Raw genomic sequence first — 21,154 nt, forward strand, 5'->3', positions numbered from 1 at the left:
GACCACATTCTATCCTTCTTTTGGCGTTGTATTGGACCCGGTGTGACTCTCTTTTGATACCCTCGTTCTGTTCCGACCCCCACCCCCTTTGTACTATGGCCCTCGTTATCATGGTTGTTTCTAGCCCCTGAGAAGGGATATCTTTCTAGACGTGTTTGATAGAGTTTCACCGGAATGGATCTTAATGGATCGTAATGGGAGGAATTGGGTGCACTCGGCTCAATTGACACATATCTACTGCTCCGCTTACAATTATAATATTATTTTCCTTGTCCATCTTGTCCATGATTCCATGAATGCACAAGCAACCTCGGGCCCGTGCTGAAATGGATCAAGCTCGCGATCGCCTGTGGAGACGGGGGAAGGCTTGCCCCAGCAACCAGCCCCCCGCGACATTCGGTGAGGCCAGCGGTGTCTTCTCCCAGCCTCATTTTTGTTTTTTGCTTACGAGGTCTAGACACGCTAGAACCTGCAGGAAGCGCCCCATACAGCTGCACCAGAGCCATGTAATTTTTGTTTCTTATTTCTAGAGGCTGGGTAGTGCTGGGATATCGGCCCAACTGTACAGGGGGGATAAATCAAGTGGAGAAGAGAGCATACAAAGTACAGGATGCGACAAGTGGTGCAAAGTAGATGATACCTACCCTCAGTACCCCTGTGAAGGGTCTGGGGCAGGTACCGGGTACTTGGGAGAATGCGACAAACACATGGGAGATCGCCAAGATCTTGCCGATTGGACCCGGCGTTGCCCTGGCGACGGACGCGCCAAGCTGGCCAACCTCCTGTGAAGGTGGATGTGGTAATTTTGAGGAAATCAACTGTACAGAGCAAAAGACCAGGGAATTTCAGCGAAAAAAAAAAAGAATGAATAAAATAATCAGTAGGAATTGAAGAGACAGAGAATACTTTTCCTGTTCAGATAGTAGCAATTGATTCGCTCAGAAAGTAGCAGAAATAAAGAAGATCTCGTAGCGCTTCTCATCGAACCTCGGCCGATCGACAACCCGAAGCGGTAGGCGTAAACAAAGCGCGCCATAAATAATCGCAGCTCTCCGCCACCCCTTCATCTTCTCTTTCCATTCCTTCCATTCCTCTTTTTTTCAAGCTTATCACACATTCCAATCATCTTAGATCTCTCCAGATCTTCTATCCTCTTCTAACCTCCCCGAGAAAGACTTTTCCCCCTTTAAGTCTTTTCTTGTCTCGTCTTTCGAGTTGTTTCGCGACAGTTCGAAAGCGTTTCGAGAAAAGACGCCGGCAATACAGCCAATCTGGACTTTGACGCCCGCGTCCCTATACCCTTCAGTGTCTTCCCGTCGTCGTACCGGAGTGACGCTGTCTCTGAAACTACTCAGACGAGAGTAGAGGGAGAAGTCAATCTCGATCGCACTTCAGGCGTCGAACGGGAAGATACTCGAGGATCTGCCCCTCTCCCTGACCCCCGTGTTCACGGAAAGGAAGAAGTCGATTTCCGCATCCAAGAAGATCGTTCGCCGCGCCACGTCGAGCGAAACTACTCCGCCGAGGTCGATCTTACTCGTGAACGGTACGTGCGGGTTTTTTTTTTTGTTTTTGTTTTTGTTTTCTTTTGTTTTGTTTTTCTGGGGCCTGTTTGGACCGAGGATCCACTTGTTAACCACTCGAATGGCTCCATGGACGCCATGGTGGAGTCGTGGATGGAGCACTATTTGTTGTCGGCTCCCCCATCCGGGTCTAGAGGCGTGACGGGATTTAGTCGGGGACTAAATTACGTGTCACCGAAAACAAAACAAAACCCACTTTTCCCCCAATGAGCGGTGACGGGCTCTTTTTTTTTTTTTTTTTTTTGTTTATATGTTTACATGTCGACCGTGTTGGGCCTCGACTAAGATTTCATCTTTAGCTACCCCTACCGTGAGCCTGTCCGTTACGAGGACCGCACTCCAGTCTACGATCAAGCCGTCGAGGACCAGCTCGACGTCACTGAAAGAGAGTACCGTCGCCGTACCTCTCCCACCTACGACTACAACGTCTCTTACGACCGGCCTTACCAGCCCGTAGACTCGTACGACTACCGGACCCAGTCCGCCGACGTCTCGTTCGACCGCAGTTACCAGCCCCAGCGCGTCGACTACCAGGCTCCTGAGTCGTACTCTCGCCGCGAGGTCGAGTACCAGCCCAGCCGTTCTCGCTACGCCGCCCCGACCGAAGTCCGGGTTTCTCAGTCCACCGTCTCCGACTCTACTCCTCGCAAGATGGGTTACTACGACGACGAGGGTCACTACCACTCGTTCCGCCGCGGCGTTGAGCGTGCTGCTGACCGCATCCTCCATCCCCTCCACCATCACGACCGTGAAGAGGTCGTCGTCGGTGGTGAGGGCGGCCCGGCCCGCTACAGCGACGGTGTCCGTGAGGAGGTCCGCATCGTCGAGCCTCGCAGCCGTGGCTCGACCGGCGAGACCGTCCCCATCCCCTGCCACTTCATCCGCATTGGCGACATCCTCATCCTGCAGGGCCGTCCCTGCCAGGTGATCCGTATCTCGGTGTCGCCCCAGACCGGCCAGCACCGCTACCTGGGTGTCGACCTGTTCACCCGCCAGCTGCAGGAGGAGTCGAGCTTCGTGGCCAACCCCTCGCCCTCGGTGGTTGTCCAGACCATGCTGGGCCCTGTCTACAAGACCTACCGCATCCTGGACCTTCGTGACGACAGCCGCCTGGTCGCCATGACCGAGACCGGCGACGTCAAGCAGGGCCTGCCCGTCATCCCCCAGGGCAGCCTCTTCAAGCGTATCCGCGATGCCTTCGCCGATGGCCGTGGGTCCGTCCGTGCCCTCGTCATCAACGACGGTGGCCGCGAGCTCGTTGTCGACTTCAAGGTCATCCACGGCTCCCGTCTGTAAATTCTCTTCTCCTTGTAAGAGGGAAGTGGGTTGGCTGTTTGGCGTGATGATTTCCTTGGGTCTCTTTTCTTTTTCTTTTCCATTGTGATTTTACTTTTTCCTTTCCTTTGTCTGACGATCTCTTTCTATGATGGATGTGATTTGTGGCCTCTGAAAATGTCAATGCAATATCTGTGTACTCATGTAGGCTTCGTCTCTGTACCTAAGCGATCCTAATGCCAATTCCTCGGGCCTGTATGATTGAGTGTCTTGTTTTACTAAGTATTTCCTATGCTGTACTGGATGTAAGAATCCCCTGTTCCCCATGGTTGGGCAGCAAAGATTCTGTCTTATGTGTTGGCCTCGGTCCGTACCCCTGCATGCTGCATGCTTGTTGCAGCTTTGATCCACCGACACACTCAAGAGAGGTCTTTTTGGCTGTCAATGAGATGAAAAAAAAAAATTGGATTATTTCACAGTGCTTGGTGTAATTGGTTGAATAGTAGACATTTGAATGCTCAATTGCTAATTCTAGTGGTCTCCTGTTTGTATTCATGCTTGTTGTCTATGGGTGGCTTTAGAAGTATATATATCTCTCAGCTCTCACCAACACTTGTTCGTCATTCTTCCCTATCCCACCTTTTGCTTCCTCGATTTATCCACCTTGTCCAATTGAATCAAATACTATAGAATACACCATCTTCGAGATTCGAGATTTCCGATTATTGCATGGGCTTTCCATAACTATCTGGCTAGATCTGCCATAGAGACACGGCTTGGACATAACTGGTAAACTGGGATAGAACGTTCATCGCATTGATATCAAGGACAAGAAATTGATTTGATACCAACTAGTACAGTTCTGGCCTAGATCTGTTTCCCATCCATAGACAGGATAATGGGGAAATGATATAAAGGAGAGAGAGCCTGAGATGTTCTTATATGAGAGCTATACAAACCCATAAACCCATAAACCCAGCAATAAGCACAAGCATCACAAAGAAAAGGAAAAAGCCCTGACAAAGGATGACTTTACAACAGTACCGCATTCCACCAGATTCATAACTAGGTAGCAATTGATGCCAGATCAAGAAAAAAATAAAATGAAGACCAAATCCACAGACCCAGCAAATATAACAAAAGACTCATGACCATCCTAGTTGCTCCGGTATGATTTGGACGCCGGGTCGATGAATGAAACAAAAGAGACAGAAAAGACAGAAAGACAGAGAAGAACAGCAGGATCTATTATACAGCACAGCCAATGAAAAGAAAAAAAAAAGAAAAAAACATAAGCAAGAAGAAATACAAAAGTGAAAAGGGGGTATCGTGAAAGGAAGTAGCGGAGAAGGCCAGAAAGAGAGTGGAGAGGCAGAGTCAATCCAATCCAGTAAGACTACCGCTCACCGAACTTGCCATACTCCTGCTGCCACTTGAGAAGGTGTCGCGTGAGCACGTCCATCATCTCGACGCTGCTGAGATCTTTGAAGTCTTTCTCGTGGGCTGTCGGAGCATCACCGTCTCCGTCGGTGGTTGGAGGCGCAGACTCGCCGGTGTCACTAGTGGTAGAGGGCATGATATTGTCGATCTGGTCCACCATGCTCTTCAAAAGCAGACCTTGCGAGCGGTCACCATTGCCCGTCGGCGTCGATGAGTTTTCGCTGGCGACAGCCATTTCGACCTGCATGCGTGATATAAACTCGAGAATGCCTGACACGCGTCGCTTCATCTCGTTCATTGTTGTGCGCTGCGGGTGCATATGCCGAGGCTTGCTGGGCCGTCCCGATTCCCCGCCGTTGATATGTGCCCCGTTGGCTCCGGACCCAACCCGGGGAGAGTCGCCGCCAATGTCGTGGGACTGGCCACGACGCGGGGAATTTGTCATATAGCTGGACTCGGTGCCATTGCCATTCAGATCCCGATCCTTCGTATACTGATTCCGAGCAACACGACCACCCCGGCGCGCAGGAGGGCGGCCAGACTTGCGGGTTGATGGGCGCACGGGCGTAGGCTCTTGGGGAGTAGGGGGGTTTGGGCTTGCTTGCGACGGCTCCGGCTCCGGCGGCGCAGTCTTTGTCGGGGATGCGGGTTCATGTTCGGATTCGGCTATTGCGCCGTGTGAGCTTGGATCGTCTCGTACCCAAATGAGCATGTATCACTTACCATCTCCTTTGCGCCGGGCTGTCCTGTCCTTTCGACGGTTGGCCGACTCAGCGGCTTCCGCCTCTCCTTCCTCGACCTCTTTATTCAGTTCCTTATCGCGCTGGCCTCGAGACGGGGCTCGTTGTCTCCTGTTCCCGTTGGCTGTCGCCTCCGGTCTTGATTCGCCATCTGACGGGGGCTGGGATGGCTGGTTACTCTGCTTAGACGTGGCTGCAGGCGACGGTGAGGCGGTTCGTTGGCGCTTGGCTCCATGTCTGTTCCTGAATCACCCGTCAGCTACAAATTCGCGTATCAAGTCCATTGAGGTTTGGGGATACGCACGCCTCGCTCTCGCTTCGGCTCCGTTTGCCCCGCCGTATGGAAGTTTCATCTGGTATGCTTTTGGTGTCCTCTTTGCTTTCCTCAATTGCTCGTCGCAGTTGCTCCTCTTCATCGTAAGCAGCATCGCGGCTGTTCATTGTAGATCGCCGCTTGGGATTCATGTCACCCTCGCTGTTTCGTGACTTGGGATCCCTGGAACGCCGGGAGGTATCTCGGGAGGAGGCCCGCGAGGAGGGAGCGGGGGAAGGTGCCGGCGCGACGGGGAGGTAGCTGGAGGAGCGCTGTCTGTGGGGTTATTAGCATGCCTTCTCTGGGAATTGGGAATGTCTGCGGGCGGATAATAAATTGCAGGTAAACCGCATCATGGCTGTGGGAGTGGTGCTCGAGCTATCTGTGGAAGCGAGAACTGCCCCTCCAGTCGCCACAGACTGTGCGATAGCAACGAGGTCGAAACCCCAGCATGGCGCGGTTTGCTTGAGAAATGAAATCGCAAGGTGTAAGGCCCTGAGAGGTCCCTGATGTCTCTTACCCGTTTGACTCGCCTCTGATTTTGTGCAAATCCTTCCGGCACTCCTCGCAGAAATATTCGTCGGGACTCATTGCCTCATCCATGATGCCCACGCAGCCTCCATGCTGCCACACCTTACATGTGTCGCACTGAATGAACATGCTGCCGACATCGTCTGGTAGTATATTGGATGAAACCGTGGGCGGATGTCCTGGTTCTGACTTGACGCCGCGACCGAGAGCCTCGCGACGAGAGGGGGGCAAGCCTGGATAATCTTGCTGCCCGCAGAGACACCGAGTGATTTCCTCTTCCTCATCATCTTCTGGATCCTCTTCGTCTTCCTCACGGGGCGGCTCATCGTCCTCGCGCCCGCGCTGGCGTTGCCGTGTGTGTGGGTGGTCGACTTTCGACCCGCTTTCGGCATCGTCGATGGACTGGGATCGGTGGCCAGACGATCCTTGAGAAGAGGGGTTCTTGTGGTTTGAGCGAGTGCTTCTCTCGCGAGTAAGAGACACAGAGGAGCTGGAGGAGTTGGTGTGCGGGAGGGCAGGAGAGGGCTGGGAGGTGCGAGCCCGAGAGGAGCGACGAGGAGTCATGGCGGCAAGTTGTGCCCGAGAGTAGGAAGTAGAAGTAGGAAGTCTCTAGAGAAACCCTTAGAAAAGAGAATGGGAAGGGGGGAAAATGAGAAGGGTGGCCGAGACGGCTGGCGAATTCGAGCACCGACTCGAGCCGTTTGCGAGGGAGCTCTTGCGCAAGCTCCAGAGGAGCAGAGATGAGAGAACAATTGGCAGTCGCCAGATATGCAGAAAGTAGCAAGGCGTCACAAGGCTCGAGGGAGAGCCCGCAGCCTACATAGTCCGAGGGGTGTGAGATGGGGAGAAGGAGAAAAGCGCCGGAACGGGACTCCAAAAGATCCCATCGCCCTTCCCCGCTCTCGACGCCTCTCGACGCGCCAACTTTTGCGTGCCGTGTTCCGCCTCGAGTTTTTGTCGACTTTGGCTCTGTTGATGTCTTTGGTGGTTTTGTCTTTATTCTGAATTCTTCTCTTCTACTGAAATAGCCTACTGACAGCATAATTGCTTTCCCAGACACTGCCTACTACTCAGCCCGGACCACCCTGTCTTCGGCTAGCTCAATTCCCGGCCACACACTCCTAGATTGACCCTCCCAGTATCAGCATACCACTCTCTCGCTTGGCTCGTGCTTGTCTGCCTGCAATTGTGACCTCTGGTCCTCCATGTTCCATGCTCATTTCTCCGAATTGGGCCTCAGTGTTAGGATGGGCGCCACGAGGTAAAATAGGGTGAAGTCCTGAGAACAAATTGGGTGAATTGCTGAGCTTAGTACTCGGCTGGCAGGGGTTGGCGAGTGGAGGACTCATTCCGCTTGAAAAAGCTATGCCTGCGGTCAGTTTGTTCTCGGGTTATTTCCGTGCGGGTGGTCTCTCCACGCCATCGATGCGACTGCGAGCCACTATCCCCGATATAGATTCATTTTGTGTGACCGATCATGCCTCGATGGTCAGTATAGCAGGAAACCAAGTCCTGTCACTGTAGGCCATCATGATCACCTGGGTAAGACACCACACCCGGGCGTGGATTTGGACGAATGATCCCATCGAAGAGGGTGATGTAGAGTGTTGTGTAGTCAAGGTGATTTTCTGAGTGCTGCAATGGGAGCTTGATCTGCGTGTCTCACGCAAGGTGTTGAGTGTTCGTCGTCGCTGCGAATGCAGGTACGGCAGACGATCGGGGGAGGGGTTTTCTCCGGCACACCAGAACTGGTCAGTGCAACATTTTCCAGGACCTGGACCTGGTGGCAAACAGTACTCAGGTTGAGGTATATCTGTTCTCTGCCTCCCTGGTACCTTGGAGTACCCGAAGGACGAAGGGACCTGGAGATGTTGCACAAGAGACGCCCTCCCACATTTCCCAACATGGCTAGCGTGATGTGGAACTCCCGTGACTCGCTGGCTCTTTCTCTTCGCTTCCTCAGCCCCTCCGCAGTGTCCTTCCCTTTGCTCTTAAGTCTTGTTTACCTGTTTTCTGAGTGGTTGGGAGTGTTCTGCTTCATTTTCACCTCCATACTCTCTGGTTGGTCGTCGAACTGTCGTCGTGACTGTGCTGATTAATAGCACACATTGTGTGGGTAGGTTCATATTCCTTCCTCCTTGTCACCTTGTGGGCAAGCCGAGGCAGCTTGGAATCTCCTCTGTTAGGAGACATACATTTTGTCTATAAGATTGCTTGTTTGGAGGCTACTTCAGACCACCCCCGCTAAAATCCCCGGAGAACAGTTGACCCCCGAATTGGCCGATCTCCCCGAAATCCACCCATCGTTCAATTACTGGCTCGCCCACGAAAGAGACGGTGGAGGGGGAAAGGCAAGAGGCAAAGGGCTGGCTTTTGATTCGATACATCGCCGGGAGTTGAGGGCGAGAGTTGAGAACTTGCATGATGACGGCCACACTGAGTATGTCTGCTTGTAAAGGGTTACCCTTTTCAGGTCCTGATGGTCCCGCATGGACCCAAACTCCATGAGTTCAACCGCCTGCTGGGTACTGGGTTACTGACGTGGTGTGCACTTGTGTAGACGGGACGTTCAACTCGGCCCCTGACACACCCTCCCCCCTCTATCCCGATCGTCTGATTCGTCCTCTCCCTAAGCGGACTCTTCGGTCTCGCTTGTCCTCCGATGCTGCCGACACCATTCTGTACCCACCAACTCCCCCGGCCTCCCAGATTTTCTATGGAGTGCCCGCAGATTCCGAGGAGGCGGTGAATGACTCTAAAGTCTATGTGCAGCAGACTATCGAGGCTGATGCTCACGAGCTGACCCCTGAGGACGACTCGCGCCATGCCTTTGAGACTGCAGTGGAGCTAGAGAGCGGGGATGAGGATGGTCCAGTCGTGGTCCGCCGAAGTGCTGGCTTCCGGGGGTTGTCCCTATCACCCTCTGCATCTAGCACGCACCCGCAAGGGTTCCCCGGCAATCCCGAGGCCCCCCAGGCCAAGTCACCATCGGCAGGTCCCGATGGTTATGACGCCTTTGAAAACACAAATAACAAGAAGAAGCGAAAGATTCCCACTCCGGGCAATCTGGGTGGTCACCACTCGGCTTTGTCTCCGGAGTTTGCGAGCATGGGATTGGCAAGCTCAACCCCCGCGCCAGCTGCTGTCAGTGACGGGCTTGCAACAGGCACATATTACGGGAATGGTAATCCTGCGTCTCCGCTAGGAAGCGGGATATCTGGGTCTGGAAGAGGACGTTTGGGGCGGACTACAACCCGCGTCAGCACTGGCAGGAATCCATTGTCGGCCAATGCTCAGCATGCGTGGATGAATAGCCGGACTCCTAGTCGACGAGATGGCCTGATGTCATCGCCTGGACCAGCTGGTATGCTCCCCGCTCGAGTCTGACCAGGGGTGAGATCTTCAGTGGCGCTGACTCTTCCAGGTGAATATCCGTCCGACCAGGGAATTATTTCTACTGCCATTGCCAATGCTGCTACGCGTTCCTCTCCTCCCCGAGGCCCTAGCAACGTGAGCTTGCTAGACCAGGAGAACACCACCCCCACCAAGACGCAGTTTACCTTTACGTGTGAATCCGACTCATCCAAGGGCATGGCCCTACAACGAAATTACCCTCTCCATCGCTCTCCCACATCGCCCCTTGCCGCGGTCAGTCACAACCCGAGGGGGTTCTATACCCAGGGGACGCAGACCAGCCCGAGCATGGCTGCACAAATGAACCAGCATGGCACGCAGTCAGCACCTGCTCCCGGAGACCCGCGCTCTGTGGGCCCCAAGAAGAAGCGTTCCCCGGGCAGTATCTATGCACTAGCTGCACGCCAGCGGAAGATTCAACAACAATACACGAATCTCCACCATCCGCCGAGCTTGGAAGATATTTGGATCTGCGAGTTCTGCGAGTACGAGAGCATTTTTGGGCGTCCGCCCGAGGCACTCATCCGGCAGTACGAGATCAAAGATCGCAAGGAGCGGAAGCGGTTGGCGGAGAAGAAACGGCTTTTGGAGAAGGCCAAGATGAAAGGTCGAAAGACAAAGAAGGCGACGAAGAATGCGTCTAAGAACGCACCGCATCAAGGAGCCTATCAGCAGGGATACGACCGGGCGTCGGTTGACCATTCCTCGGCCGGCGGGTTTGGCCTGCATGATGATGAGTATCTAGGGCACGAGTACGAGGAAGAGGCTGATCCGATTCCTGCTCCAACCCCTGGACCGCCCTCGGACCTCAAACCACCCCTACCACCCGGCGGGAATCATCCAAAAATGGCTGCCGCTGCAGCGCACCTGAAGGGTGCTGCAGATGCTGGGGCAAGTCGGCCGGCTTGACAAGTGAGGTGATGGCTTCGAAGCTGTTGGTTTTCTGTTTGTGTCTCTGCCCTTCTGTTTTCGCGTGGATTTGGGTATGGCGGTTTGCATCAAGGACAACCCCTCTCAAGCATACTGGACTGGCGTGTCGTACATCATCGGGATGATTCTCATGTGGGTTTCTTTGTGTCAGTGTAGCGACAGCCTGCATACTGTCAACTTGATCCGAGTTGATTTAATGGACCCATGCGTAGTGTGTGTCTAGTGCTATTCTTAGTTGTCTAGACTGTCGACTATGTATAGCAGTGATGTTCTCTTCATTTCCGGATGATTGGGTCTGGGTTGGATGTCAACCGCCGTGCTGAAACAACAACCCGGATGTTGGCGCGCGAAGTGATGCGCCCCCACAAGACATTCGCGGCAGCCCAGCCCTAAATTCTGATGGTTGATTGGGGCTATTTTTATTTCCCAAGATTCTATGTCTCTTCAGCGGGGTGTTTCATATCCTTTGTTCAAGTTTCATTTGTATGGTTCAAAGCAGAGGATGGGTAGCCGACGCAGTGGAGGACTACCCCCAACGAATGTTGCAGAAAGCGATAGCCCAGAGTTTCCAGAGTTTCAGGAGCCACTTTAGCATGCCAAAAATAGGGAAACTACTCTTTGTTGATGCAGCCCCAGAAGTGCTTTGCTGCTTGGGTGGGTTCAAGGCTATCTATAAAGTGTGGTTCCATCCCGTTGGCATTTCTTTTCGAAACCAGACTTGTCTTTCTTTCACGGCCTTCTTTCATTATTATTTGTTTCCTTCTTCCTTTGCATTTTCTTGCATTTTGATTCAGCCCCCTCTCTCTGCATCATTGAGCCTCTCTCTTTGTGCTCAGCTTTGCCGTCATTGAGGTTGATCCTCTGCTTATGGCTTGCTGAGATCTATTTCTGAGGTCTTTTTTCTACGAGCTACTCTCCTTGAGAACATATTTCGGCACTGTGCGCAAGCCCTGGATATATTTCTTATTCTATTTCCTTCTCGAAACCATACTATTCATACGCTATCCCATTCGCTGTTGAATCAGAACCAACTCGCCCTATCTTCCTTCTTATTGAGCAGTCAGCCCTGCTCAACCACCACAAAAGCAAGACCAGCAAGACAGAGATTCTATGTCGTTTATTGCAGTCAAACTCCTCCGTCTGGGCTACTCCCAAGCGAAAAAACACCACGCAAAGAAAAACCAAGAACAGCAATACCAAGACGCCGCCGCCGCCGGCTACCCCCAGCCCTACCTGATGAGCGCGTACCCAGCGGGCGCAGCCCCAGGAACGAATATGCACTTCCCTCCTCCCGCACCAGCACCATCCCCAGCGCCCGCCCCGGCCAGCGCAGGCGCAAAGATCATGTTCATGATCATGTCCGGCGTGCGATTCTTGCAGTTCGTCTTCGGCCTCACGGTCATCGGCCTCTACGGCCGAGACGTGCGGCACGACCACGAAACCGACGGCACCTGGCACGCGAAATGGGTGTTCGCACTGATCGCCGCGTTCCTGGCGACCGTCACGGCCATCGTGCACATGGCAATTCCGTTCTGTATGCGGCGCGTCAAGAAGAATGCGTCGCTGGCGGCATCGCCGATGCCTGGGCTGCTGCTGCCGCAGTTTGCGTGGGAGTTTGTGCTCTGTGTGCTGTGGCTCGTCCTATTTGGTGTCTTTGGAAAGATGTATATCGGCGTGCATGCTAGTGCTGCTGATGGTGACAAGAAGATGAAGGAGGCGATGACTGCGGCGCTGGGTGATGCTGATAAGATCGATCGGATGCGCCATGCTGTGTGGATTGATTTGATTAATCTGGCTATGTGGGCGCTTACAGCTGCTTGGGTTTTGTTGCGCTGGCTCAAGAGTCGGAGGGCGGCTGCTGCTTCTGGTGGTGGTGATGCTGAGAAGGGGGATGGGTCAGCGATTTAGTGGGTTGATTTGTCTGTGTTTTCTTTTGCTTTGAGGTGCTGGTTTGCCTTGATCAGAGGGGCTGTGGCAGTGGTATTGGAAGAAGGGGATCTACTTCAATGGGCTTGCATAGTTGATTCATGTCCAGTCCGATCTTCGGAGTTAGGGTTGGGCGTTTTTGCTAATTTGTGGCTGGCGTTTGTCCTTAACATCTTGTATATGCAGGCATTCAAAAGATTTCAATCAAAATTTTTGATCTTTGACCCGATAGAGAATTCTTGAGAACGTTCACTTTGGAAAGTATTTGGCAAAGATATCATCACCGTTGCTATGTCACCGACCTGTGCTTGCGACACTCGGTTTAACTATTCAGGGTAGCTTCACTAACATTGTTGGGACTTGGGACTTTTAGGCTTGTAATAATTGGAACCAATTACCTCCCCCTTCCCCCCCTGGTATCACATCGACCCCATGCAGGACGCGGGCACCCCTGGAGTACTATGATATCAGCAGACCTGCAGGGTCGATACTGACTCTTTGACCCTTCAAAACTTGAATTCTCGCTCTGTTGTTATCGAATTTAGATTTAATATCTTCCATGGAGTCCAACAATAATCCCCTCACCTTTCGCGAGTATGTACTCCCTCAGATCTCCAGCAGGAACTACCTAACTAGATCTAGGTTCCTAGGATCGGATACAGTCGAGCTCTACACCTCGAGCAGCGCTGGATCATTGAAAATCCATCAAAAACTGCTTGCGGCAAAATGCAAAGCCCCGATGGTGGCACTTACCCACGGGTTCCCAGAGCGCGAATCTGGCCGATATACATTCACAGACACGAGACATGACACTGTGGCCCAGTTCATTGAGTGGGCATACAGGGGCTATTATACGGATCTAACGCTCACTCCTGTCGAAGAGCCTCTACAATCAAGACAGTCGAAGAGTTTATCCGAGTCGTCCCATTCAGAGCCAGCAGACAACAAGAACGAGGATAAGCCTAATATACAGGCACATACTCTACTCTGCCATCTCCGGGTATACATCTTCAGTGATGTTTATCTCGTTTCTGGGCTCAAAAAGCTGGCCTTTGATAAATTCACGGATGTCTTGGCCGATATGGGGAGACCAAAGAATATCGATGAACAGCTTGCGGTTATTGATTGTCTGTCGTGGGCATTTTCGAGTATGCCTCTCCATGATGAACTTCCTGGATGGCTGGCTCACTACGCTGCTTGGTGCGTAGATAAGTTACGTCTTCAAGGAAAGTTCCATGATTTGCTTCAGAGTTTGCCGACACTCAGCTCTCGTATGATGGAGACGCTGAACCCGGCCCATGATGCTCCGTGGAACACCAAGTCGCGCAATTACAGAGTCCCCTCTTATGATACTCGCGCCGAGTTCCAGTATTAAGAGGAAGAATGGTGGAAAAGAGAAGCGCGTGATTTCGAAGTGGGCTCGCTTTTTCGAGTTATATTGCTGTTATGCTTTCTATTCTACTGTATTTCTTGCAATTGATGTGTTTTACAGGAAGAGGAAAAGAAATATGCCAAACTCAGTCAATAAATTTCTCGTGAGCTGAAGTTTTGGGCATTGAATTCGACGTCGGATATTTTTCACACCAACATGTTGAACACCATGGAAAATATCTCAAATCCAGCAAATCCCTCGCCTTGAAGATGCAATAAAAGGTCCCTGAAAACTAGTCTCTTCCACCCCAACCATTTTCATCGTCATGTCTTGAAATCCAGAGCAAGAACATCAGGCTCGTCCTGCCACTCATCATTCTTTTTCCCTGGATTGATTATAGTAGCAAGAGTCGTCGCAGAATACCGTTTCTGCGCATTTGCAAACCGTGTCCGGAACCCCTTCCTCACAAGTGGCTTTGTCGAGGGCTGCTGAAGCGGAGAGGGCTCGTTGATTACCTTCTCAAGATCACTCACGTAATGGCGTGGATGAAGCGGAACCCAGGTACTCCCGAATCGGAACCAGCGAGTGACGGGGATCAGAGTGTGTTTAGGGAGAGGTTCGGGTTCGGTGATAATGGCAGCAAGATAGTTGAGCATCTCTTCGGGCATGGGGAGGTACTGTGCACCGGGGAAACCGGGGACATCGGTGGCTTGCGCCACGAGGCACTCAATGGGGAGCACGGGCTGCTCAGAGGACCTGGGGGTTTGGGGCTCAGTGGTCGCTTCTTCCTGTGATTTGGGGCCATCACCAACCGTTTCTAGTTCCTGGGATAGGATGGGGTCCTGTTTGTCGGTGATTGTAAAAACTGCGGGGCTGATCGCCTGCTGGGTAGATGGGTTTAGTTTGTTGGAGGCGAGGCCGGCGTCTTGAGGTGTCCCCAGCTGACTGTGCAGCTCGGGCACGGGCACGGGCACTCCAATCGAGTTCACTCCCGTCCAGCTGGTGCTGATGAACTTTTCTGAAGGGGTGGTGAGCTGTGTTCCTTGGGCGGGCTCGTCCTCGCAAAGAGGCTCAAATGGCTCGAACGGAAACTCCATATCCTCAGTTTTCTGTGCATCGGCTGATTCGTCGTCCTCGGACACTTCTTCCAATTGCTCGGGTGATGCTGCGTGACCATTCCGCTGTTTAGGAGAAAGAGATTTGGGGGCGGCTGCTTGTGATGACTTGGGGATAGAGACCTGCGATGGCTTGCGGCGTGGGAACTGGGGGCGACGTTTTGTGCCCTTCCCATTACGGGGGGCTGTGAAGTAGGTTTTGTGGCCCTGCGCCTTCGCAGGATTGTCCTTGGTGTGGAAATCTGGCATGCTTGGAGTGAGTGGGTTGGACGGGTTGCGAGTGATGCTTTCCCCGTCCGGCGTCTCGATGAGGAGGCGCGTTGTCTTCTGTGGCTCGCTTTGCGGGGTCTTTGGCTTTTTGAGGATAGAGTGGAGAGAGTTGTTGGTCTCGATGACAGGCTGTGACTTAGACTGAGTGTGAGAGACAGTGGGTGGTGGTGGGATGTGGTAGGAGGGAGGTTGAAGCTGTGGTTGTGCTGTCTGAAGCCGAGGGGTCAGTGAGGTGTTGAAGAAGATGAAGGTGATTCAAAAGCCAACATGGGGCCAACTCCAGACTGCTCACCAGCCTTTCCTGCTTTGTCCTCGCCAAAAAACCGGTGGCTGGTTGATTGAATGCCTGCTCCGCCATTATGCCCATCACCAGACGGTCCAAAGTCTTCACGTCGATGCTCCTCAAGAGATGCGCATTTCCCCAGATCCTCCAAAAGAGATACTCCAGCCTGTTCTCGGTTTGATCGTTGCTGGCCTGCCGTGAGAGATAATATACTGTTCCCCACCAAACAATCCCAGTCAACATCCGATTGTTTCAAAACACGAGAGTGACACTACCTTGCCATAAATTCTTGATGACCGAGTTGTCCAACTGTTCAGGTCCCGACATCTCCGCAGGGGAGATGCTGGATATTGTCACCAGACCCTGTGGTAGTTTCTGCTCCATGGTCAAAATGAGGATGAAATAATCAGGGTTTTTGTGTGCCGACCCACGCGTTGCAACGCGTCCTGGGGGTTCCTGGGGGAAGTGGAGGAATGGCAGCTCAGTGACGCCGATCAACTTGGACCCACGTCGATCCTCCGCACGGAACCCACATTTTCCCTGCTCTTCGCCTTGTTTCCATACAGCACTGGACTCAAATAAACCAAGCAACATGTTGTTTTCAGGGAGGGGGAGAGAAAGAGAGAGAAATTCAACTCGATTTTCTGAAATATTCTTGACGACTAAGCCGCCTGGAATATACCTTCAACGAGGAAGCAAAATATGAATTTCCGCCGAAAGATGTCGACGGTTGACCAAACCCCAGAAACCTGTCTCCAGGAGAGAGTGAAGAGGCCACACCAAGTTGATCCAACACTTTGTTAGCTGCCGGGAGCGTCCAGACCAAGCAGTAATGCAAGGGATCCAGCTGGCTGCTCGCTCATACTGGCCATTTCCCTGGATCGGTCCGCGGAGACAGTTATCATCTGCCATGCTCTCACCCTGCAAGGTATTCGTGTGTTGCTCTGGTAATTCCTCCTCACTTGAAGGTGGCCCCTGGGTGGAAAACAAAAATCGTTCCTGGTTTCGCGCCATTTTGGCACGCACGTTTCACTGCCACCAGCTTCCAAGATTGGCACAATTACATTTCACCAGAGCACTTTTCCTGGTGCGTGTCCATCATCATGGAATGTTGTGAGCGACATATATCCGGAATCAAATGACATTTCTGATGTCAAGGCCAAGATAAGACGCAGAGAAACCTCTGCTCTAGTCTTCCTGCGCCATGCTTTTTGTGGATATGTGGATGTTCCTGCTGGAATTTATTGTTATCAGAACCATATAACCATATATATATATTCTTGGCTAAAAGGCCTTGGGATCCGCAGCCATTTTGAAGCGGGTACCATGGGTTGGTTTCTTTGAAAAACCAGGCCATCCTCTCGAAGAGTTGTCTTTGAGTGTCTTGACCTCTCGTGTAGTCCGGCAGCGTGTACAGCCCACAAGTGGTAAGTATATCTCGGTCGTCTTAGAAAACCTGGAGTATAAGTCTTAGTTAGAGAAATCTTCAATAGATGTCCAGGTAAATGAGCTGTGCTGGATTTACCTTCATCAGACAACATCCTTGCGCCCGCCACTTCACTCTCAACCCCCCCGGGGGTTTCCCATCATAACCACGTATCTTGTTGGCTACCTATGTGTGTGTGTGTGGTGTCTGTTGAAACAAGTCTCCCATAGATGAAGAAGCTTTGTTGGATTTACCTTAGATTCAGTCAGCGGGACTTTGGTCTCGATGAGGTGAACTTGTTGTCACATCCAAGATTCCTATCAGGATTGTAACAGTGGAGTTTGCCGTTACCTCGACATTCACCAGCATGATTTGAACACAAGACGTGACTTGACTTGATTTGAGATATCTAGCGCAAATGCAATTGAAAGTCTTAACCTGAATCTCTTGTCCGGATCCACATGGCGCATCGGCGCCGGTCGCCGCCATGCTTGAGGAAATCAGACTTAACAAGAGGTCTCCATGTATCGTTAGAGTAATGTCAAGCCAGGAAAGAGCTGAACAGGCCCATTTCCTGATCGGCAGAGGCAACCCTGGAAATCATCGACAAAGCTGGCTTCAACAGCAAGTGCTTATTTGTATCATTTGGTGGTGTAAAGGAGCCCTATTCCGGGCATGATAATATCTCGGGGAGGAAGAAACCACCTGAAGTATGAAAGTTGGTCGAATCATTTCTAGAGTAGGCTCCACCAAGAGAGAGCAAAGGCCATCCATGCATGCTTCATTACTATGCCATCAGACACTTGATAGGGCATGATGTATGCACAAACAGAGCCACGCTATATAAGAATTAGATCATACAATGAAGGAAAATGACACAGCATATTAACTCATCCATTACTCTTCCCAGAAGTTCTCCGTCACCAGAATGTGGTCCATTCTTCTTTGGACGCTCTCATTGAGCAACGTCCTTGGAATGCCAGGAAACTGGCGTGGAGAGGAGGACTGGGGAGAAGAGCCCTGCCCATCTTCCGACTCAATTGAGCCTGTTCCAACGTGGACTCAGAGCTAGCCTACATCTATCTCGGACTTACTGACTTCTTCGGACTCTGATAGTAGCCCTACATCGCTGATGCCACCCACTCCCACATTGAGCACTCTTACTCCTACTTCGTCGACTCCAACAAGCAGCTCTCTGACATCGTCTACTTCTTCGCCCACTTTGTTTCCAACCAGCTCCTCTACTGCTACCCAACCGCCGAGTCCGAATAACCGTAGCCCGCCTACTTCAAGTTCGCAGACTACTTCTACGCCAACTAGTTCTTCCACATCAACAGCATCCCCCACCACAAGCTCCACGAAGACATCCTCTGCAACCTCTTCCTCGGCTACAGGACTCGCTCCATGCTCAACATGCAACCCCGAACTCAACGAGTGCGGCGTGGGCGCAGTCTGCAACCCAATTGAGACCGGTCAGAACAAGAAGAATCGCTGCATCTGCACTCCTGGTACGCGAGGAAATGACACCGTTATTTCGTACTGACAAGAGAGCGACAATCTCGACCATGAGTATCTTTGTTGATAAGCACACCTCTTGGCCCGTAACTTGTGGAGAACCGAGTCAAGTGATCAATTGCAATCTATTTTTCTCATAAATACTCGGATTATATTCCCCTGATCACTCCCCAAGAGCATCCCAGATCGCTTTGGCATAGCTATCCAGCCGCGAATCCCAATTAGCCCCGGGATTCTGCATCCGTGACGGCGTGTAGCAGATAGTGACGCGGTTCTTGACATCCATGATAGCCATTGACCCACCCCATCCACCCCAATAGCAGCATCCCTCACGAATCCAGCTCACACCACCCTCGCTAGGGAGCCCAAAACCCAATCCATACCGCGTCTGCTGCCCCAAGACCAAATCCGTCCCACTGATTTGCTCCGTGAAAGCCAATCGAACTGCCCCGGGACTAAGCAGTTTCTTCCCGTCAACAGTGCCTCCTAGCGACAGTGCAGAGAGAATCTTGGCGATGCCCTTGGCGTTTCCGAAGCCGCCGATCCCAGCTATTTCGGCACATCGAAAGCCACCCATCGCCGAGTACTCGGCCTCCATGAGTGGGGATGTACCAGCACGCACGGGGAGGCTATTGGGGTCGAAATCTGGGGGAGGCACGAATGCCGGAGGGGGCATCAATTCGGCCACACGCGACCAGTCTTCTTCTTTCGCGCCGAGCTGGAAGTCCGCATCCAATGGTCCTACCAGCTCCTCGGCAATAAAGTCTGTCACTGATTTGCCCGTGACCCGTCGCACAAGCTCGCCAACCATAAACCCCTGCGTCACGGCGTGGTATCCAGGCGCGGAACCGGGTGTCCACCACGGCGCTTGTCCGGCAAGTCGTTCCGTCGCTTTTTGTGTGTCGTATAGATCTTCGATACTCACGGGCTGCTCCCACGCGGGTAGTCCCGCAGAATGAGTGAGGACATGCCAGACCCGCGTGTCTTCTTTGCCGTTGGCACCGAACTCGGGCCAGTACTGGGACACTTTGGCCGAGGGGTCTAATAGCCCTCGATCAATTAAGATGAGGGCGGCGAGATTGGTCACGCATTTTGTCGTCGACCATACGCCGGTGATTGTGTCTTTTGTCCAGGGTTTGGAGCACGCTTGGTCGGCGTGGCCGCCCCACACGTCGATCACGTCTGTGCCGTTGATGTTGACGCAGAGTGAGAGACCCAGCTCTTCTTCTGAGAGGAGGTTTTGTTGGATGAGTTCTTGGACCTTGGTAAATGCAGGACCGCAGTGTCCATGCACTTGGGCCATGTTTTTGAAAAGTAAGGAAATACTTTTCAGTCTGGATGTAGGATGGTGGGTGATTTGGGTAGAGATGGCTAGTCACACAGAGTGGAAGAGAGTGAAAAAAAAAAACTCGCAATTATCTTGAAAATATAGACAGGATCTAGTGAAAAGAGAATTAAAACAGCCCAGTACAAAGTGATTTATAGAAAGAAATGCTCGACCCACGACGTCACGAACTTGAGTTGAGTCAGGCGAATACGAGCGCCCAGCATGTCGATCTCTTGGCTTATGGAGAGCCATTTTGAACATCAAGTATAGAGTGATAAAAATAAATCACCCTACATAAATTCTCTCGTCATTCCCACGATGTACATCAGCGTCATCGGTAGTCCGTATAGCATTGCCGTCGACTTAATTGCCTTGTCGACATCTTAGATCGGCCTATCAAAGTCATACTACTCACTCTCTTTCATCCATATTGTCTACCGCTAGCCCGACTTCCACGATCTCAGTACGCGAGGTTGATAAGCACTGCTTTGGGCCTTGTATAGACATGCAAAGCATATATACCGAGCTCCCGGTCGAATCCACTCCCCTTTGTGCCACTGAATGGACATGAGTGGATTTTACTGACACAATTTCCCAAGGGGTGATTGGATAGTGTTTTATAAGAGTGCTGAGTGATGAGAATGGCTTGATGACCAGATTAACGGACAAGGCCATGAAAGGTTGATGCTGGATATCCTTCGCCGCAGCCTCAATCTGCCCCGGTAAGAAAGATGTGCCTCTTGATACTGCACGGTACGATATCTTAGGTCAGCAATTGAAGAAAAGTAACCTATATGTATATCCGATCAGGAAATAAATTGAAAGTATAAAGATATGCGTTTAGCAATTAGGTCATATGCTCTCAAACAGCTCGTACCTTCCGCCAAATTAGCTTAGTATGATTGGAAATAAGCAGAGATTTCCAAGGTTGCTTCTCCTTGCTGACTATTCAGACATCAAGTTAACTATTCATAGTACTCCTTCCTCTTACTAAGCTCGTCGACTGTAGTATAGTCATGACCGAAGATGAGCTTCGCCGAAAACGCTGTTTGCAACCGCCGAATGAATTTCCCACCATTGACCCAACTTCTATAGTCCCGCAAAAGCCAACCATGGGCCCAATTCGACTCGAAATTCTCTCGGATATGATATTTGGTCCGTAGTCCAGATGAAGGTTCCGTCGCGAGAGAGATTGACTTGCACGATGCACAGCCCTGGGGTGTGTCCAGGGCAATGATACAGAGTGATCCCCGTGCGTCGTTCTAACTGGGTGTCATTGAGTGTCTGCCAGTTTCAAGTGCCATCGAGCTTTAAGTAGTGTGCCCTGTTTAATCAAGGAAAATCAGAGGTTAGAGGGAAGCCGTATGAGAGTCGACTTCGGCATACAGATACTCACAGATATAGATCACCATCGGAATTGGTCCCGGCAGCCCAACAAGCATATTTGAACTCCTCATGGACATGGATGGGAATTCCTGTGTTGCGGAAATGACCCAATCCACCGGCGTGGTCTAAGGGCAAATGACCCATGACCAAAGCTTTCACATCCTTGATGTCATATCCGGCATTGGCGATTGCTTGAGGCAAATGATGCTGTTCATTGTAGCATGTGCGGGGGATCAAATCCGTGACTTCACTATCCCATTCCTGTATCGAGTCTTTATCAGTCTGACCTCAAGTGGATGCCGATTCAG

At 51.8% G+C, this 21,154-nt stretch overlaps 8 protein-coding genes across 8 annotated transcripts; 4 read left to right on the forward strand and 4 right to left on the reverse strand.

Annotated features, from left to right (window-relative positions):
- Positions 1 to 1,229: 1,229 nt before the first annotated feature.
- hexA (putative Woronin body protein HexA) lies at positions 1,230 to 2,879 on the forward strand (the record flags this gene model as incomplete). Its single annotated transcript, XM_056652876.1, has 2 exons — positions 1,230 to 1,546; positions 1,883 to 2,879. Coding segments are annotated over 2 exons (1,314 nt in total), but the record flags the coding sequence as incomplete, so codon positions are not given.
- A 1,375-nt stretch (positions 2,880 to 4,254) lies between these two features.
- Positions 4,255 to 6,446, reverse strand: NUU61_002295 (uncharacterized protein; the record flags this gene model as incomplete). The annotated part of the gene is made up of 4 exons (XM_056652877.1): positions 4,255 to 4,964; positions 5,022 to 5,281; positions 5,343 to 5,627; positions 5,872 to 6,446. The coding sequence occupies 4 exons, from the start codon at positions 6,444 to 6,446 to the stop codon at positions 4,255 to 4,257; spliced, it is 1,830 nt and encodes a 609-aa protein (XP_056513944.1).
- A 1,857-nt stretch (positions 6,447 to 8,303) lies between these two features.
- On the forward strand, positions 8,304 to 10,205 carry NUU61_002296 (uncharacterized protein; the record flags this gene model as incomplete). Its single annotated transcript, XM_056652878.1, has 3 exons — positions 8,304 to 8,322; positions 8,443 to 9,246; positions 9,307 to 10,205. The coding sequence occupies 3 exons, from the start codon at positions 8,304 to 8,306 to the stop codon at positions 10,203 to 10,205; spliced, it is 1,722 nt and encodes a 573-aa protein (XP_056513945.1).
- A 1,131-nt stretch (positions 10,206 to 11,336) lies between these two features.
- On the forward strand, positions 11,337 to 12,134 carry NUU61_002297 (uncharacterized protein; the record flags this gene model as incomplete). Its single annotated transcript, XM_056652879.1, has 1 exon — positions 11,337 to 12,134. One exon carries the CDS (start codon positions 11,337 to 11,339, stop codon positions 12,132 to 12,134), a length of 798 nt encoding a protein of 265 aa, XP_056513946.1.
- Positions 12,135 to 12,711: 577 nt separating this feature from the next.
- On the forward strand, positions 12,712 to 13,527 carry NUU61_002298 (BTB/POZ domain-containing protein; the record flags this gene model as incomplete). The annotated part of the gene is made up of 1 exon (XM_056652880.1): positions 12,712 to 13,527. The coding sequence occupies one exon, from the start codon at positions 12,712 to 12,714 to the stop codon at positions 13,525 to 13,527; it is 816 nt and encodes a 271-aa protein (XP_056513947.1).
- Positions 13,528 to 13,847: 320 nt separating this feature from the next.
- NUU61_002299 (uncharacterized protein) lies at positions 13,848 to 15,786 on the reverse strand (the record flags this gene model as incomplete). The annotated part of the gene is made up of 3 exons (XM_056652881.1): positions 13,848 to 15,038; positions 15,202 to 15,404; positions 15,468 to 15,786. The coding sequence occupies 3 exons, from the start codon at positions 15,784 to 15,786 to the stop codon at positions 13,848 to 13,850; spliced, it is 1,713 nt and encodes a 570-aa protein (XP_056513948.1).
- Positions 15,787 to 17,515: 1,729 nt separating this feature from the next.
- On the reverse strand, positions 17,516 to 18,185 carry NUU61_002300 (uncharacterized protein; the record flags this gene model as incomplete). The annotated part of the gene is made up of 3 exons (XM_056652882.1): positions 17,516 to 17,664; positions 17,713 to 18,070; positions 18,159 to 18,185. The coding sequence occupies 3 exons, from the start codon at positions 18,183 to 18,185 to the stop codon at positions 17,516 to 17,518; spliced, it is 534 nt and encodes a 177-aa protein (XP_056513949.1).
- A 111-nt stretch (positions 18,186 to 18,296) lies between these two features.
- NUU61_002301 (serine hydrolase domain-containing protein) lies at positions 18,297 to 19,436 on the reverse strand (the record flags this gene model as incomplete). Its single annotated transcript, XM_056652883.1, has 1 exon — positions 18,297 to 19,436. One exon carries the CDS (start codon positions 19,434 to 19,436, stop codon positions 18,297 to 18,299), a length of 1,140 nt encoding a protein of 379 aa, XP_056513950.1.
- Positions 19,437 to 21,154: the final 1,718 nt, after the last annotated feature.

This window comes from Penicillium alfredii (genome assembly GCF_028826965.1).
Source record: "Penicillium alfredii strain IBT 34128 chromosome Unknown utg000004l_segment0_segment0, whole genome shotgun sequence".
NCBI lineage: Eukaryota > Fungi > Ascomycota > Eurotiomycetes > Eurotiales > Aspergillaceae > Penicillium > Penicillium alfredii.